The sequence below is a fragment of the Zootoca vivipara genome, chromosome 13 (assembly GCF_963506605.1).
Source record: "Zootoca vivipara chromosome 13, rZooViv1.1, whole genome shotgun sequence".
NCBI classification, from domain to species: Eukaryota; Metazoa; Chordata; class Lepidosauria; order Squamata; family Lacertidae; genus Zootoca; species Zootoca vivipara.
This window is the reverse complement of record NC_083288.1, coordinates 28831281-28851745: the sequence shown is the minus strand read 5'-3', so window position 1 is coordinate 28851745 and position 20465 is coordinate 28831281. Positions and strand designations below refer to the sequence as shown.

General features: G+C 41.0%; 2 protein-coding genes across 2 annotated transcripts; both read right to left on the bottom strand.

Moving 5' to 3' along the window:
• Positions 1 to 6294: 6294 nt before the first annotated feature.
• On the bottom strand, positions 6295 to 7215 carry LOC132592910 (olfactory receptor 10A7-like). The gene has a single exon (XM_060281134.1). The coding sequence runs from the start codon at positions 7213 to 7215 to the stop codon at positions 6295 to 6297; it is 921 nt and encodes a 306-aa protein (XP_060137117.1).
• Positions 7216 to 8809: 1594 nt separating this feature from the next.
• On the bottom strand, positions 8810 to 18713 carry LOC118077952 (vomeronasal type-2 receptor 26-like). Its single transcript, XM_060281133.1, has 6 exons — positions 18571 to 18713; positions 17428 to 17716; positions 16166 to 16444; positions 13790 to 14002; positions 11417 to 11543; positions 8810 to 9714 (listed from the first exon to the last, which is right to left on the bottom strand). The coding sequence occupies exons 1-6, from the start codon at positions 18711 to 18713 to the stop codon at positions 8810 to 8812; spliced, it is 1956 nt and encodes a 651-aa protein (XP_060137116.1).
• Between the last annotated feature and the right edge of the window lie 1752 nt (positions 18714 to 20465).

The following is a 20465-nucleotide window of genomic DNA, read 5'->3' as shown; positions in this document are numbered from 1 at the left end:
ACTGTAGCACGATACCACCAAGGTATCTTTCCACCTCTCAGCACTATCTAAATTTTTATTCCCTTTAAATTCTGGCCCCGGTATGGATCCTGCCCTCCCTCTCTCACTAGGAGGACATTATTCCATACTGTTTTTTTCCCCCTTTGGAGACTCCTTGAATCAAACATGTCTTGTTCTCCCCTCCCACTGGGGGAACAATGTTCCTGAATATTTTATTATTTCATGAGGTAAATGAGTTAATGTACTATATACATAATAGTATTAAGATCACCATAGCCATTCTAAGAGAATGGGGGAGGCATTTATGGTAAATTCCAGCACCTCTTTTTCTAGAAAAATACCACTGACTCTCACTATCTTGTAAAGTGGAAAGATCCTTCTTCATTGTGGCTATCGGCTAACGAAATACTTTCCAAATGGACGCTCACCCAGTACCCTTACTGATTTATTTATTACTTGCTTTTGACTTCTTTTTAGACCTCACTTTATCTACCTGTTTTTGTCAATATCATCAAACAGACCAATAGTGTGTGTGTTCCCTAAGTGGGTTATCACTATAGATAAGGTTGTTTTCCATGTTACTATATTGTGAGCCTAAACCATTGGTGAGACAACAAAAATAGCCTTCCCATTGGACTTTAGCCACTGGAAGGTTAATACAGGGGCAGGTTCTCTTCAGGTGTTTGGGTCTCATTTTGCTTAGGACACTAGTGGCTACTTGCTCCACCAGTTGCATCTTCTGGACTATCTTCAAGGGCAGTCCCATATGGAGTGAGTCACAATACTCCATTTAGGAGGTTACATGGGCAGGGATAATTATTCCTAGGTTATTCCAATCTACAAATGGTGATAGCCAGCAAACCAGCTGTACTATACCTGCCAAACCACTGAAGCCACCTGAGCTGCATGGAGGACCTCAGGATACATGCCTTTTCCTTCCAAATGATAGATTAAATAAAGTAAACTAGAATTAGACTTTTTTAAAGCCTATATCAACCAAGATTTCAACAGTATGCATATGCTTCTAAGAAGAAGGAAAGAATATAATGTTTGATTCTATTTATAAGGTACATCATCACATATATGATGTTGTCCACGAAGTAAAATAATAAAACTATAGAACAATAAATAAAATCTATAATAAGCTTTAAAGCACAAAGTATCATGAAAGTGAGATCACTCCCCCTCCAAACACACAAACAAACACACTACAAAACACCGCATGCAGCACAGAACCAAAATGTGCACAATAAAACCACCAACAATGCCACAGGAACTTAAAAAAAAATCTTACAAGGTCTTGGGGAAAAAAAGAAAGCATGTGAATGACATTCTAGAATAAAAAATTTCCCATTGCTTAAATTACTGTAAAGTAGTATTGGAGGGAGGGGGAAATGTGTTTCTGCCATAATATGATACAGTATAAATTATTTCCTGTAGCACAAATGAATGAACTTTTCCCTATTGATGACTAAAATGAGCTATATTCCATTGAAATATTAAAAAAAGTTTACGCACAAACCATTTTTGATTTTTTTTTGTATGCCGTTTTACCATTTCATAAAATTGTATTAACAATTATATATATATTCTGTATCAAATTTGAACACAACACGACATTCCACAATGGGGAGTGATCTTAGCAACATAGGGTATACAAATGTCACACCTGCGCAAGGTAAAAGCCGCTTTTGGGGACATCAAAACTCAGCCAGCAGACCCTGCCAGACATGCTGGGAAAAGAACCTACAGGAGAGGTAGCAAAACATTGTCCTCTAGTGGCGTCTATAGTGTTCCTGCAGCTAAAAAAAGCTTCCTCGTGTGTGTGATGATCCTATATAATGTTGTATATATGTGACTCTAAAGCTTGGGTTCAGTTTTATATCTGCTTGCAGACCATTCAAAAATGGTCCAAAAACTGATAAATAATTTTTTAAAAATAATTTTGTGCATGAGGTTTTTTAATCAAATCTCTTTGAAAGTAAGATTCTATCTAATCTTTAATGAAAGCTCATCAAATTTTCATACAGGGAAATGAGGTTGTAAAAAAAAAGCCATCACCCTAATATACAAACTGACATTCATAACATACTGTTTACTTATCCATCAAAAAATGATATGTTCAATTTCACTTATTAATTTTTAATGCATTAGTGTCACACACACACACACACACACACAACTTGAGCCTACAGTGGAAGGGTTCATGCCATTCACATTCACATCACTTCTACCTCACATCACTTCTAATCAAATACTTTGTCTTTCTAAATGGGGAAGGGGCCCCATTTGCTGTCTCGTACAGATCCACATCCTTTGTTCCCTTTAATGGTCTATCACCTTATCAGGAAGCTGGAACTGCTTCAGGAGGATACATAAAGTTGAATTCTCTCAAAGTTTATATTCCGAAACACACTGGAAAATAGAGCCACTTACCAAGTATTTACTGCTCTCTTTGTATCCATCATAGCTGCCAAGTTATCCCTTTTTTAAAGGGAAATTCCATTATGCTGAATAGGCTTCCTCATGAGAAAAGGGAAAACTTGGCAGCTATGGTATCCATTTTCTTATAATATATACTATTCTCCCACTCTTACTATTTCCAACTACTAATTGGCTGTCTTATTCTTTCTACTCACCCAGTGAAAAATTCAGGTAAGGCTGTTGTCCTGCACAACTGTTTGTAACTGACATTAATGGAGTTGAATAAGCAATATTTATCTTATTAAAAGGCACGGCTCCTTTCCGATTTCACCTCAGCTTTGAAAATATACCCTTATCAGGTCTTAAACACGTATGGAGGAAAAAGAAATCCCTTGGATAACTTAAGCTTTTACGTGTTCTATTCCCTTTCTATTGCTGTGTTCCCACAGATCCTTCAACATAGAGAGTCGAGGAATACACCAAGGGATTTGAAGGACAGAACGAGTATCTGGGACCAATTCTAAGCAATCTGTCACTTAAGGTATAATTCATATCCATTGGAGTGGACTTTTTTTTAATACATCTTGAAGATCCAATTTGAGTGAATTGCATATAATTCCCTGGTGTACTATTAAAAATCCTTGCAGAGGGAAAACACTATTGGTACAGGAGCAAACTTGAACAAATTGCAAGCTCTAGGGGGGAAGTTTTCAACCTTTTTGAATCCAAGGCTCCCTTGAACAACTACATTCTTTCTGTGGCACCTGCCTTAAGGGGGTGACCAGACTGAAACACAACGACTCCATTTCCTGCCAAAAACGAATGAATAAAATACCAGGTTAACTTATTTAACAGTACAGCAAACCATCTAATGCCCATGACCCAGCTACAGTCATACCTCAGTTTAAGTACGCTTCAGTTTGAGTACTTTCAGTTTAAGTATTCCGCGGACCTGTCTGGAACGGATTCATCCACTTTCCATTACTTTCAATGGGAAAGTTCGCTTCAGGTTACGTACGCTTCTGTTTCAGTACTCCGCAGACCGTCTGGAGCGGATTAATCCACTTTCCATTACTTTCAATGGGAAAGTTCGCTTCAGGTTAAGTATGCTTCAGGTTAAGTACAGACTTCCAGAACCAATTGTGTACTTAAACTGAGGTACCATTGTATTCAATATGTGGTAGGTGAAAAAACCAACCCACTCAGAGGTGGATCTGCCAAAGATTCCTACATGGCCCTGAAGTGAAGAATAAGTCACACTGAGAGATGGGGGAGAGGGTGCTGCTGCTGGGAACAGAAGTGGGAGGGAGGCACACACACCCCAGCCCACCACCACCTCATTGTGTTATCGGCTGTATTCAAAGTTTAGTCATTCCCATTAATAGTCAGTATGTAGAGAGTGGACACTTCCCACATCCCAGCCCTGAAATTGTGCATTGTTTTGCCCCTTCCATTGATTTTTGTGCTTTCTTGTGCATTCATTATGGATTTCTGGATGAGGATATTTCTAAGTGAATATTGTTCCACATAACAGGAAATATTGGGTCTCAGACAGTATGGAACCATGCATGTTAAGCAGTCGGAACCTGAAAGTATGGAAAACTTACCATTGGTGGGGAGAGGCATGGAGAGAAATGGAGGAGATCAAAGGAGACTACCCCTGCTTACAGATCCATGGAAAAGTCAAAGAAAACTGTTCATGATCTCTTCCAGTGGGGTAATTCTTTATTTGAATATTCTGTGCATCTGGCAAGTTCAGAATCTTGCAAGCAACAAATGGCTGCAGAACAGTGTGAAGAGCTTTCAAACCTGGGGGAATTAACAAGCTGAGCATAGAACAGATCAATATAAAGTATTGATGGGCCCAAAGAGCAGTCAGGGTACTCTGGGTGGTGGCTTTATTTCCGATATTAATATTGAACAGTTTGAAGTGACAGGGTGCATAAAAACTCACTCCTTTTGAAAATAAAACATTGTCAAGGTCCGTGAGTTTAATTAAAGCTTTACTTGCAGAATTTGCCTCAAAACAGAGCAAAAACATCAAAGATGAATCCAAATATTTCCATAGACTATATTGTCCCGCACAGGCTCAGCATCTCAGCAATAAAATATTAAATACTCCTAACAGATCTAAAATCAGAGGTCTGTCTCTCCTTACAGTCTCCATTTTTCTTGCAGCTGTATTCACCCACTGGAGGGGGTCATTTATACATCCTTACTTCCAAGTGGGTGGTGCTGTGGTCTAAACCACAGAGCCTAGGGCTTGCTGATCAGAAGGTCAGTGGTTCAAATCCCCACGACGGGGTAAGCTCCCATTGCTTGGTCCCTGCTGCCGCCCACCTAGCAGTTCGAAAGCACGTCAAAGTGTAAGTAGATAAATAGGTACTGTTTTGGCAGGAAGGTAAAAGGCATTTCCGTGCACTGCTCTGCTTCGCCAGAAGTGGCTTAGTCATGCTGGCCACATGACCCGGAAGCTGTACGCCAGCTCCCTCGGCCAGTAAAGTGAGATCAGCAGTCCCTTTACCTTTACCTTTACTTCCACAGAACCTGAGATCAAAGACTTAGCCACCAACCTTCCAATTTACAACTCAATACCTCTCATATGATCTAAGGCTAAAACACCACATTTGAGTTACCAGAGAACAATAACAATTGTCACTGACCTCTCTGTGATGAGCCAAATAAACTTTGTGTGGCTTTCAATACATTCTCCTGCCTACAGATGTTTTGAGTTAAATGCAAAGGCTCCTGTGTCTCAAATTAATCTTTGTTCTTTGTATCTATTTATTTAAGTTTTATTAAATATTTTCCTGGGTTACAAAAGTACTGTATTGTAACTATTTTCAGGTTGTAGAGTCTTTTCTACAAATCAGTTACATTCAATGTGAGACATTTATGTTGTATACAGTATAAGTTTGGGGGAGAAGAGAGGTGGGGAACTTTATTAAATTTTAAAACACATAAAAAACCAGAATATTATTGCTGTCAAAACAATAGTGTATACTTCAAAGAAACAAAATTTGGTAATTACCAGTAAATCAAGAGCTCTGCAATTTATACCATATCCCAAATGCATCCATTGGGAAGGTAAGTTTGTTATTCATTTCTCTCGGTACTTCAAAATAAATTACAAAGTTTATATATATATATATATATATATATATATATATATATATATATATATTATCAAACTTGCTATTTTAGATACATCATGTGAGAAAGAAAGGAAGAGTCAAAAGCAACTTGCCCTCTGGGGTGGAACTGCAATGCTAGCTTCCCAGCAGTGTTGTTGCTGCCACTTACCAGGAGGAAAAGGGGTCCAGAGAGGTTAGCATGGGGCAGGCACACAGGTGGAGCCAACCCTGCACTCACATCACTTCAACCACATCCTGCAGACCTTGTCACCTCACTCGTCAACCTGCTGGTCAGCAGCAGCAGCAACAGCAGCAACAGCAGCGCTGTTGAGAAGCTAGTGCTGTGGCAACACCCTATAAACTGACCTAGAAATATTTATCATGATGAGTGCATTATAATTTGAAATAATGAAAATACGAGCACAGAATTTCAATAGGACTATGAGAATTTATCAGGGAGCTTCCAGATTTTTGTCATAAGATTTCAGGTGATGGGATTTTCAAAGCAGATTTGCTAGTTCCCTTCTGTTTAAGGAAGGCTAAAGTATTTAGGTAGACTAGAAGGAACTGGAAGATTTTACCACATCTGTAGTATGATGTGTCCCGTGGTGCTGGTACACAGTGTCTCAAGCCCTATGTTGCTGCCTTTTGCTGCAGAGTTTACTTATAGTAAATCCAACCTCAACATTTTATTTTATTTTTTGAAATATTATCAAAATTGTTGCATAGCATTTGATCAGTTTATGAAAGCTGAAGCTTTACTCAACAACATTCTTAGTGTTTCTTTAACCTCCTTATTCCTCAGACTGTATACAATGGGATTAAACATAGGAGTCAGAACAGTATACAACAAGGAAAGAATTTTGTTTAATTCTACTGACTGTGTCCCTATAGAGACCGCATATGTGATGCCCAGAGTTCCGTAGAAGGAGCTTACTACAATTAGATGAGAGCTACAAGTGGAAAAGGCTTTCTTCTTTCCAGATGATGATGGAATTTTGAAAATGGTCAGTATGATAGAGACGTATGATGTGATGGTTAAAAGAAAAGGAACCAATGACACAGCAAAACATGCTACGAAGATGGCCACTTCTGCTAGGTGGATATCAGAACAGGACAACTTCAACAAGGGTGTCAAGTCACAAAAGAAATGATCGACCTGATTGGGGCCACAAAGTGTTAAAGACGTGGAGACAATGATGTTCAGCCCAGCAGCTAATAGGAAGCCCCATAACCATGTGCCAGCAGTTAATTTAAGGCAACAATTCCAATTCATTGATTTGGCATAGTGCAGTGGATTACAGATGGCAAGATAACGATCATATGACATGAGCAACAAGAGAAAGCATTCAACAGTTCCCAGGGCACAGAAAATGTATAGCTGTATGATGCAGCCTGTCACTGAAATGGTCTTGTCCTTGCTCAGTAAATCCACCAACATTTTTGGGCTAATGTTTGAGGTATACCAGAGTTCCAAGAATGATAAATTGCCAATAAAGAAATACATGGGAGTGTGAAGTTTCTTATCAACTGATACAGATATTAAAATAAGAAAATTCCCGACCATTGTTATTCCATAAATTCCTAAAAACAGTGGAAAAACAAAAAACTGAAGTTCCTGGAGGTCCCCAAAGCCATGGAGAATTAATAGATTCATTGTTGTTGTTCTGTTTTGCTGCATAAAAATTTCCATCAGGTAATCCTAATTATGGGAGAGAGAAGTATTTTAAACAATCATACAGAAATGTTTAATCACAAAATTATGTGTGAAAGTGAGTAGATCGTTCACCATTGTGAAAAATACAAATATGACAGTCTTGTGGCACCTTACTCAATACCAAGAAATTTATTACGGAATATGTTTTTAAAATCTGTTGGCATTCAAAATGCCAGAAGACTGCCAGTTTTGCTGCAAGTGACTAATACAGCTATGCTTTTGGAAACAGCCATTTAAAAAAATCTCCAAAAGATAGTTTACTGAATTGTTGATCATGGGGTGTGAATTCATTTTTTGTGTTTGCTGTTAAGTATTCATTTTGTCTTCTTTCCTTGTATGAAATTATGTATGAAATTTGGTTATGGGTTGTGACTCAAACAATTACATTTGAAGTGAAGAGAGTGGACAAGGGATATGTAACAAACCTTACCTTTTCTGTTTAGTTTTCTCAACTGGCTTCTGCACATTCGGGCGTTTCTTCTGATGTGTTTCATTCACATGATTATATTTGGGTATCTTCTGGGGTTTTTTTTGGGGGGGGGGAGTAAGGGATTCTTAAGTCAAACTTTTGTCATATTTGTCCATCTCACTCAAATATGACTCAATATTTCCATCTCAGAAATGGCTTTTAAGAATCTTCCTTCATACACTCCTACACTCCTGATATTTGTTCCTGTTGTCTGGGTGGATTTATCTAAATGCCTTTAATTCTTTTAGATTCTGTCAGTCAGTTTGCACGTCTTTCATTCTCTGTGGGTTTTTTTTTAAAGCAAGATTCACCAGAGATTATTTCTGTAGAGACAGAAGGCACTAGAGAATATAGTCTGTAACTAGTTTAATGATGAGCTTTGAGAGCCAATATGAGTAAGGGACAGTGTGCTGAAATTATATTTCAGAAACATGGCTATATCAATGGTTCCCAGTGTGTGGTATTAGGTAAATAATTATGTTGCATTCAGTTTCCATTTATATAAGTGAGGCTTTTCAACCTAAATATGACTAATTAAGGTGGCAATACTATAATCCATTACATGGGAGAAGGAAAGAACAAATCTCTCTATTTTTATATCCTTGTGTGTCTCATCCTTCCAATCTTTGGTGCAGTTCACCCTATTCTGCAACTACTAATTACCCTCTCCCACAAACTCATTTAAATAGCATTAGTATATTATTATTGTGCTCACATGAGTAGGTATCAAATAAATCCAAACACTACAAAAAGCCAACATGCCTAAGATGAGGAGTTCAGTGTGAATGAACATGTCAAGTGATGTCCAAGCTAGAAAAGCAAAATTGAAGCTGCAGATGACCAGAAACCCGACTGTAGGACGTGATGATGGAGTCTTCATTGTGTGCCAGTGTGGTTCCAACATTCAACCTGACATTCCAAAGTCAACTATTTTACCAGCCCTAATTAATTCTTTACTAACACTTGCTTCACTAGAAAACTGTTTAAAAGCAACACACCACAAATGTGAGCAGATTGCAGGAATTACATATTTAGACAAATGAATGGAGATATTAACATGCAAAATCAGCCCATCCTTTTCCCAGTTAGCAGGTTCTTTGTGTTGAGATCAGCCCTGAAAACAATGATGTAACACTTGGGGAAGAAGATGCAAGCCAACAGTCCGGTATTGGAGGCCAAGATGGCAAAAAGCTCCACCACCACAATGTGTTTCCCCTTGGTGCTCAGATAACCTGGAATAAAGGAGATCCAAACACTGCAAAACACCAACATGCTGAAGGTGATAAACTTGGCTTCATTGAAGGTGTCAGGCAAGCTTCTGGCTAAGAAAGCTACAATGAAGCTGATGAGGGCCAGAAAGCCAATGCAGCCCAACATAGAGTAGAACATGGTGATGGAACCTTCATTGCATTCCAGTATGATCTTCCCAGTCTGTGAGTACATGTCAACATCTGGGAATGGTGGTGAGGTCAAGAACCATGCAATACAAATACACACTTGTTGGAGGGAGCAGGAAAGAACAATAGAAATAGCCACTTTTTGGCCCAGCCATGTCCTCATCCTGTTGCCTGGCTTTGTGGCCATGAAGGCCAGGACCACAAGGATTGTTTTTGCCAACACACAAGAAACTGCCACAGAGAAAATGATGCCAAAAGTCATTTGTCGGAGAAGGCAGGATACCTTCCCCGGTTTGCCAATGAAGAGCAAACAAGAAAGATAGCACAACAGGATGGAAATGAGAAGAACACAGCTGAGGTTCTGGTTATTGGCTTTGACAATGGGGGTGTTCCAATTCTTTAGGAAGGTTTGTATCACAAAACAAGTGATCACAGCAAAGGAAAGAGCAACACTAACCAAAACAATGCCCAAGGGCTCTTGGTAGGATAGGAAAGATGTAACCTTAGGGATACAGTGGTCATGGTTCTCATTTAGATAGTGATCTTCTGGGCACTTGATACAATAAGCTGCATCTGCAATATAGTATGTATACAGTATATGCACACAATTAGTGTTGGGCAAAATTGTCTCAATACATTTATTTCCCTTTAGTCCATTTATTCACAGAAATATCTGTTCTGCCCCCCCCCCCAATCCCAGGTTCAATTACAGTCATAACTCGGTTTACGTATGCTTCAGTTTGAGTACTTTCAGTTTAAGTACTCTGTGGACCGCCTGGAACAGATTAATCCACTTTCCATTACTTTCAATGGGAAAGTTCGCTTCAGGTTAAGTACGCTTCAGGTTAAGTACTCCGCGGACCGTCTGGAATGGATTAATCCACTTTCCATTACTTTCAAAGGGAAAGTTCGCTTCAGGTTAAGTACGCTTCAGGTTAAGTACTCCGCGGACCGTCTGGAATGGATTGATTCACTTTCCATTACTTTCAATGGGAAAGTTCGCTTCAGGTTAAGGACACTTCAGGTTAAGGACGCTTCAGGTTAAGTACAGACTTCCGGAACCAATTGTGTACTTAAACCGAGGTACCACTGTATTTAGTGATAGCAAATCAGTGTATTAGTATTAGTAAAAGGAATAATGTTGTCCCTTTAAGAAAAGGTACTGCATTCCCCCAAAGTAGGCTGGGAAATGCAGGCACAGGAGTATTTTAATTTCTATTGGCTCTGCCCAGATCAGGAAAAACATCCCTCTGTCCTTTGCATCCTAGTTCAGTTTAGTTCTTGCAAGCCCAGGAAGAGATGCAAATTCACTCGTTTTTACAGAACTCCAAAAAGAACTACATAGAAAACACCATAAAGAACTTAATGAAGAGCTTCCTAACTACATTCATTCAAACAAAAGAACAGCCTACACTGGAGTATGAGTAAATATTTCTACATGTGCCTTGTGAACTTCAATAAAATGCATGTTCTAGAGCTTTGTGGAGTTTTGTTCATAATATCCAGATCAGGGCCGGCCCTACGGCCAGGCTGGGTGGCACAGGGCGCCAGGGCGCCCACCCGCCCGCCGCGGAGCTGTGCCCGCCTGCCCGCCCGCCACGGAGCTACGCCCCTGGCAGCCGTGCTGTGTGCTGTGCCCGCCCGCACAGCTCCGCCCGCGCAGCTCTGGCCGCCCGCCGCCCTGGGAAACCGGGCGGGGCGGGGGTGCCGGAGGGATCCGTCGCACCGTGGCGCCAGGGCGCCAAATATACTTAAGACGGCCCTGATCCAGAGAAGTCTCAGGATGGAACAATACCTATTTTGAAAGCAATGGGTCTAACACCTCACAGAAAGTGTATATAAGCACAGACTTGCAGTACAGTCATACCTCTAGATGTGTTCGCTTCATGTTGTGGATTTTCAGATTGCAAACACAGCAAACCTGGAAGTGTATACTTCTGGGTTTCACCACGCATGCAATCGCAGAAGCGTTCTGCGCACTTCACGCATGTGCAGAAGCACTCTATTGCACTCCACGCTTGCACAGAAGCGCCGCTCTAGTTACGGACTTTCCGGGGTGCGAACGGCACCCCGGAATGGATCATGTCCGCAACTAGAGGTACCGCTATATGTGAATCCTTTAAAATCATGAATTTCTTGGGGGTCCTCCCGATTAGGATTAGGAATATACTGTACAAGGAGCAATTTTTAACCCATTTGTTGCTGTGCTGTGTTCCATACCAAGTACACCACTATGCAGAAATTTCCCTGTGCATATCTTTATATTGCTACATACCCTTCTTGTTAGAAATCATGCTTTCTGAGCACGGAGTGCAGTCGTAGCAACAGGCTGGTTTTCCTTCTTGAACAATTTTGCTGTGTCCAGTATGGCAGCTTTTGACACATGTGGACCGTGGTGGCATCTGTTCATAAAAACATATAATTTCTCACCTCAGAACCCTGACCAATCACATGAGAGTTGTAGACCCACCACTTACCATCAGCTTCAGAGGCTGCCCTTTATATCATATCATTGCATGAAACCAGACAGGTCCTTTTCAGTGGTAGTGCTGAAGAGTTAGTTTGGCCCATGCAGAAGGTAGCTGTGATTGGTTGGCTGGCCACCGCTTTCTCTTCCCTGTGCTGCTGCTTCGGAATCCCGGAGCAGGTAGATGAGGCAAATAAGCAGAGCTGCTTTTGGGAGGCTTCTGTAGCCTATTTCCACTGGCCCTGTGCAGCTTGCCTGGGTCACCCATCCACCACCTCTCATCATAGTGTACTTTACAGTGGCCAAACAAACTGCAGCACTTATTATGTGTGCATATACATTAAGAAATGCATTCCTGTACTGATTTACCTTGCAGTTCATTGAGAAAGGAAGGAAGTGTATTTATCAAAAGGGTAAAAATGTAAAAGGTAAAGGACCTCTGGACAGTTAAGTCCAATCAAAGGTGACTATGGGGTGTGGCGCTCATCTCACTTTTCAGGCTGAAGGAGCCGGTGTTTGTCCACAGACAGCTTTCTGGGCCATGTAGCCAGCATGACTATACCACTTCTGGTGCAACAGGGCACCATGATGAGTGCCAGAGTGCACAGAAATGCAATTTACCTTCCCACTGCAGTGGTACCTATTAATATACTTGCACTGGTATGTTTTGTAACTACTAGATTGGCAGAAGCTGAGGTCACCACCATTGCACAGATTCAAACCGCCGACCTTCCGATCGGCAAGCCCAAGAGACTCAGTGGTTTAGACCACAGTGCCACCTGTGTCCCTTCAGTCAAAAGGGTATATGACTAATAGAGCAGAATCAGATGGGTCCCACAGGAACCTAAGTGTGTGACATTTGTTTTCCAGCTCTATGCCTCAAACAATACCAGTTTGGGAGACTCTGCCCAATTTCCTCCCTGGCTGAGTTGTGACATATGTGAGTCAGGCTTATGAATTAAAGCCTTGCTGTGATAAAGGTAGGTGTGTGTGTGTGTGTGAATGACAGCAGGACTTAAGCTATCACAGCCTAGGCTTCTTCTTTTTTTACAGTCATGGTACGAACTAAGGAAGTGCAGTTTTCCATCAGGCCTATGCCCCATCTCTGCCTCTAGGAGTCAGCCATGGGTGCTGATTGTCTCCCAGGGTCAACAGAGACTCAAATACTGCCAGCACCACTAGCCAGGGACCCAAAGAATTCCCTGCCACATGGCTTGCCTAGAATTCAACATGGTCTGTTGCAGAGAAACACCTTATTGGAAGGTCCCTACCGCTGTAGGAGGAGGGGAGATTGTGGGCACCACGAAGCCTACACGTGGTGGGGGAATGGTTGCCCTCCCCCCCCCCAGCCCATTGGCCGGCTCCCTGCCGCGGCGCTCCCTTGGCGCATCCGATCAGGACGCACCAGGGGCCGTGTTTCACTGATTTAAGCGAGCGTGTGGCAAGGAATCGGCCTGTTTTCTCTCGCAGGACCCCCAGCTGCTGTGTTTTCCCGCCCACCCTCCCACTAGGCAGGTCTCTCCTTCCAACATTGCTATGGACCTCAGCTGGTCGCCGTTGAGGGGCCTGGTTGGAATTTTTCCACTTGGCAAATTGGCTCTGGCCTGATGGTTTTCGTCTACCTCGTAGCAACTTGTCACAACTTTGGTTTTGGCAGTAGGCATTGGATTATCTCTGAAAGGTTACAGGTGGGGGGGGGAGGTTGCTGCCATCACCTCCCCCAAAATGCTGAAGGGTACTCCCTTAAGGAGTCCGGAGCATGGCCATATCCGAAGCCGTGGTAGGTGAGGGCCTAAGGCACGCCCCTAGTGGTGGCCCCGGGGTGAGTTCCTAGTTGATCTGCATCGCAGGGCTCACCCAATGGTGGTTAACCCTTCACAGACTGCCAACAGAGCGGGCTGGAGTCGGATATAGACAGTTAGATCCAATGCCTAAGCCAATACGTCTCTACATCCGTAATCAATAAAGTTGTGGCCTTCTACGCCCATTAACCTTATGCAATGTGTCCTGTGTCTTTCTTTATTCCAGGGAGAGTTCGCGGTATCGCAACACAACTTATCTAGATATAGTGCACCAGTCTATGATCATTCAAGACAAATTATGGACTGAAGATTTCACAGCAGCAATGCAGATAACCCAGAGACTAGCACCATTCTATTAAGATACGGAACATGTTCCTACCTCCTTTAATCTTCTATTCCACACAATAGCATCATTGATAATGCTGAACATTTGACTTGATGAAACCCTTCCAACCATGACTTTTTGGTAGGACTGATTGGGGAAAGTGACCCAGTTGATGATATCATATCCAGTGCTCAATTCTTTGTTCTCAAACAAGACTTCTTGGGCAGCTCCATTGTTAAAGTGGATGTTTTCCAGATAAGGGTGGAGCTAGTTTTGGAGACAATGCAATAAATTTTATAAAATGGAACCCATTGTTTCTGCCTGTTCAATTCTGCAATGTACAAGCATTTTAAAACTGGACCCAAAGCACAAATTCAGAAGATTTCTATCACTTTATCTCCACAAAAAGGGGAATAACAATGTGAATTAGTTGTGTAACTTGATTGGGAGAAACTACAATTATTATCAACTGGAGTGAATTTTATTACTCTCATCCATTCAGATATCTACAGACAAACTACTGTTAACATGGGAAATAATATTTTCCTTAGTTCCCTATCAATTTACAACCTCTCAGTTTGAATTCATTGGTGTTAGTTATTTGGTTTTTATTTTATTTATAAAATAAAGGTAGTCACCTTGGCCTACAATGACCGCTCCCCACATTAAATGGTGGGCAACCTTTGCGTGTTCTCGATCCCAGAGTGGCTACCTGGTAGTTTGGATTGGCTGCATCCTCCCCAAGCTGGATACCTGGGGACTCCGCCTACCTCAACTAATTGGCCAATCCAGCCTGGGGAGGTGTTGCCAGGGGATTGGCCAGGTAAGGGGAGGGATCATGCAGCACACACAATAGAGGTGAATCTTACCTGAGAACCAGCAGTCGGCTTCAGAGCTTCTCCCACCCTCCACACCCTCATTTAAGTCCTCTTTTGCAGGTTAACCACTTTCCCACAAGTATGCGGGCACTGCTACGTCAGGGTTGCTGTTGAAGGGCTGGAAAGGAATTATCCTGCATTGGCAGGTTTTGCCTTTCCCGTAGCAAAATGTCACAATGTTGGCGGTTTCAGGCCTTGGGCGGAATCCTTTAGTCTATCTTCCTAAATGGGGAGGGGGCATGGAGCTGTGTCCCACGCCCCCTTTTTGATGGCAATATCAGGGTCCCCGTTAAAGGGGTCTTGAGGGGAGGCATTGTCCATACACCAAAAGGTTGTCATTGCTCTCCCCTCCAACGGCAGCGAACGGGGGGGGGGGCTCTCTGCTTGAACATATGTTCTCCAGAGCCAGCCCAATTCTCACACATTCTGGATAACCCTGAAGTCTCCCAGATTCCTAGTTGGGGACTGGGAAGGATAAACGCCCAATGGCTGAGCCAAGGTCTGCCTACATCTGAATCTTAATAAAGTTGTGGCCAATTTTAATCCCATAGCAAGTTGTCTTGAGTCATTATTCCGCTCAGGGGTCTCCTGGGGTTTGGGAGACTCCGCCTGTCCACGCAAAAGCAAATCCAAAATTGATAGGGCAACTAAAATGTCACAAAATAGTCAGCAAATTCCATATTCTCCAAAGCTCTTTCATCAGGTTGAGGAGGGAGAAAAATATATTCTACCCCCCCCCCAATACTTTACTTAACATCTTAAGAGACTTTCCCCATAACAATTTGCTAAAAAATAATAATAGACACCCCCCCAGAAGCTTCAGACAACTACACAAGGACATTCTCTGGAGTACTGGTAGGAGAGCCAAAATTGCACCTGTGGATGCCATTGAACCCAAAAGTATGTCCTATAATAGCCATGGAAATCGTATTGTGACTGGTGGCCAAGACTCATTCTCAAAATTCAAAATATGCCCATTATCCCATGAAGTATAGCCAATTCCGCCCCAGAGTGATTTATTTACCTTCCATGGGTGAAAATTCACACGTTCCCCTTTGCCTTTATCCAACATTATTCTTTGTCTGGAAAAATATGCAGCATGCAAAGCATGTGCCACAGCATAGACAGCATTGTAGATACCGTGGCTCTCACCAGACATATCCATCTCAAAAACATCTGAAGGATGATCCTCCAGATTCTCCACTCTACAGTTTTCACACTGATTTATTGGAAATTGCCAGACTAAACAGAGGAATGCCTTTAGTGTTTTATCAAACTTTATGTTCAGAAGAAACTCTTGGAATCCTGACACCACATTTGTGTGGACTGAGAAAGAAAAGGCACCAAATAAAATGTTCCTGCCAATCAATTCTTTATTGGAAGTGGTACTGAAATACCACTGAGGTGGCATGATCCAAACCTTTCCTATTAGGACTCTCTTCTTTAATTCAATGCCTTCTAAGGACAACACTAATATATGAAATAAGAGAGAGTCCATTGCGAGAATAATTACATTGGCATGAGTTAAAATAAGTGTTTGTGCTATCATTACGATTCTTTTAATTTTATGTTTAAGAACAAGGTCATTTGCTGTACCCTTTTGCAAGAACGCAACACATATTTTGTTCTGGGCAAACAAAGGAGTCAGTTTCTGCACGAAGTTTTCCCCAGCATCATCCTCAGATACAACCAGGCCAATCCATGTCCATCTGAAATGCAGAAGAAGCTGAATGATCCCCATATGATATGTGGTTTCTCTTGCTGCCATCCGGTACAAAAAAGGGAAATCACTTTTGCCTCTTACTGTAGCTTCAAATGAACCAAAAGTGAGCTAAGAAACAGAGGTATATCATTTTAAAACTCTAAAGAATGAAAATAATAAACCCACCCTGCAATTATAGGAAACTGTACCAAAAGCTAACAATCTGGAGCTTATCTCTTATATTTAGTATTTCTTATGCTTCTTGACAAATAGCCGAAGGTATTTGTTGTAGGGTTCCATAAATATATTAGCTTATTTTTTTTTAATTCTTTGTCTGTAAAATGAATGGGTCATATCCAGTTTTAGCCATACTCAGAGTAGATCCATTGAAATCAATGAAATAATGAAAGTGCATTGGGTAAATGGATCTACTCTAACCAATATATAAACGTAATAATAATTTTCTTTATACTCCCCCCCCCCCAAAAAAAAATCTGGCTGGGTTGTGCCAGCCACTCTGGGTGACTTCACACACACACACACACACACACTCTCTCTCTAATAAAACATCAAACATTTAAAAATTCCCAATACACAGCTGCCTTAAGATTTCTTCTAAAAGTTGTGTGGTTCTTAATCTCCCTGACATCTGATGGGAGCGCATTCCACAGGATGAGTGCCATATATAGGTCCCAAATAAAGGCTGCATTTTAAATAAATAAATAAATAAATAAATAAATAAATAAATAGGTAGCATTTCTCTATTGGATAAATCTAAGTATTGAATATTCTACAAAATTTGTATTTTGTACATATGTAAATAGTTGGTTTTTACTTTATTTGTTTATCTCTACTTAAACTGAGGTACGACTGTAAAACAATTAACAAATTATAAATAAAATAAGCACCTTTTATAAAACATTATTAACAGAACAACTTTAATACTAAATTAAACAGATAAAACAACCGCAAGAAAAGTCATATTATAACATTCACAAAGCTTTACAGCACTTATAATCCACAAAGCAATATTAACAACACTAACATACTAACAATGAAAAGCAAACTAAACACTGCTGAATTCATTCGTACATATATTGATATGCACATACCTGTGGAAACTTGTAGTTACTTAAGATGATGGCCATCTGCATAGAATATTCTGAACTGAATCCCCCAATAACAGACAATACATCTTTCCTATCACACTTGTAGTTGGGCATATTCTTTCTCTGCTTGAAGAGTAGATCCAGGATGACCTTGTATGTTCTTCTGAAGTTAAACAGGTTGTCATAGAGATCGAACCCCAGTGTGATATTGGGCAGGAGCCGTGGGTTGCCATTGATCTCATGAATGGCAAAAATCAAGGCAAAGACATGTTGATAATATTTTAACTTTACGCTGCAAAGAGGTCCACAGTGAGACTTAGAAACATCAATTAGAGAGAACATAAATTACAATTAGTAGCACAAGTATATAAAAGATAGCCTCCAAAAAGCAAAGCCAAACAAAACACTCTAGCTTGATAAACGAGGGTTAAGATCAAAAAATAAGTGTGAGTGGGGGGTGGGGGTATTTTGAATCAGCATGTGTGAGTAGAGATGTTCAATTGAGGGGAAGGGGGAGAATATTTTGTTCTGGGGCAGATGCAGCCAAATTTCAGCACTCTGTCCTTGGGATCAGCTGGAGTTAAAATTTGTAACAGTAGATATGGAACTCTCATATTGGGATGAGGGGATTGGAGCTGGGCAGAATACTTTCTTCATGAACCCTGCACTGCTTTCTCTCTCCCACCCCAGTCCCATGCTTATTATGTTTATCATATAGTAGGAATACAGTGAACATTTCATTTCTTTAGGAAAATGAGGGACAGGCTTTTGATCTATAGTTTAAGGCAGGCACCCCCAAACTTCGGCCCTCCAGATGTTTTGGACTACGATTCCCATCTTCCCCAAGCACTTGTCCTGTTAGCTAGGGATCATGGGAGTTGTAGCACAAAACATCTGGAGGGCCGCAGTTTGGGGATGCCTGGTTTAAGGTGTTTGAGTGGGTAGCACTTCAAAGATCTTTGGTATCTCCTGGACCTTTGATAAATCTATTACAAGAACAAATTTTAATGCTACAGCTTTCCCATTAACTCCAGTAATACAATATGAAAAAGCACTTCTTGAAGTTCAGCAGTTTAAATTGTTGAGAAATCTAATACCATGTGGCAAAAATTATTACTGCCGTAGTAACAACTGTACAAATCTTACACAGCACCATCATGATTGCTATCGGGAACAGCTGTAAAATTGGGTGAATACTCCAAAGGTTGTATTAGAGAAAGAACGCCACCGATGATTCCTTCTCCAGGCTTATACAAATGCTCTTGGGTATTTCTGCATTTTCCTGTCATTTCTGTAAAGGCAAAAGGAGAGAGCTGCAGCTGCAACAATAGTGGCAACAGCAAGTGTCTGCATTTATAGACATGCCTACCCATGCCACACTTGCAGAACATAATGTTTCACTGCACTCACAGCAGTAGCAGTAGATAGTAAATTTATCCCTATCCTTTTTGCATAGACCATCCCACCCTATGTGCCACATTGGAACCAGTTCTCATGTGAGCTCAACATTTAGGCTCCTTATTATATATATCTTGTTATTCTTGTTGATGCAGACTAATGAAATGAATAATAGTGCTTTTCATAATTACTGAGTAGATAAATACCTCCCTGATGTCAGAGATTCTCTGTTTGTTGGAAATAGAAAAAATATCACCTGCTTCACAGTGAGGTTGCCTGAGCACAATTGGTTTCCTTTACAATATTCAGACCAGGGATAGGAAGCATGTGACCTTCCAGATGTTGTTCCCCTGCAACTTCCTACCTACCAACATCAGGAGAGTTGTTACTGCACCCTTTCCAGCTGTGTAGAACCAAATGGTGAAAATGTCCCGGAAGGCCTGTAAACACCACTTCTATATTTGATATAATCCTGGGACTAATTGGTATCTGCTGTGAGAATCCCAGAATTGTAGAGATGGAAGGGACCATAAGGGTAATCTATCCCAACCCCCCTGCAATGCAAGAATCTTTTGCCCAACATGGGGCTCGAACCCACAACCCTGACATTAAGAATCTCATGCTCTACTGATGGAGCTATCTTCTCCCAGACGTGCATATATTTATCTGCTTGCTTTGATATGTGATAATTGGTTTCCTTTGATGCTATGCTGAGAGGCACAGACAATACCTATAAAGTATGTGGCCCTGCACACCAGGCAGCCTGAACTTGCCCCATCCTAAGCTGGCCACAACAGCTTCTAGACATGGAGTTGCTTGGCTGGCAGAAACAGACTGTTGCAAATATTAATATTGTACAGATTGAAGTGACTGGATGCATGAATTTTTTTTTGGATTTCATGCACTGATTTCCTTTTGGAAATGAAACATTGTCCAGACCCATGAAAATCTTACTCAAATTTTATTAGCAGAACTCTTCAGAAACAAAACAGAATACAGTAAATTATACATCCAAACATCCTTACAATGTGTTGTGCTTCCAGCACAGGCTCAGCAGCTTTTGAAATATGAAATAATTCCTACAGACCTAGGAACAAAGGTCTGTCTCTTCCCACAACATTCATTTTAGCCTAGGTATGTTTGCTCAGTCAGAGAGGGTCTTTTGCATGTCCTGACTTCACAAAGCCTTGAGATGAAAGACACAAAAGCAACTCCGTTCAAAATGAAGATTTGTAACCTAATACCTTCATCACATTATCTAAGGTTACAACACTCACATATTAGTTTCCAGATAACAATCATTAACTCAGCAAGAGCTCAGAGTGCTCTCCCTGGCTTTAAAACCCAATTTTAAACCTTTTCACCAATACATATTTTGGCATTCTCATTTCCATGTTATTTTAACCACTATACTTAACACGGACTTGACCCTTCTCTCTCTCTCATCCCTTCATATTCTTCCATACCCTATTCCCTCCCCTAATCAGTACAATTAAGTACAGTACTATTTTCTGCAAGCCTAATAGCCATTGGATCATTTTCAGGAAAGTGGCACTGTTGAAAAGCAAAAGTTTGATAACCTTCCTTACCCTAAACTGCCCTCCACAGCAGCATAATGAATCAGACAATTTTAAAGCATATTT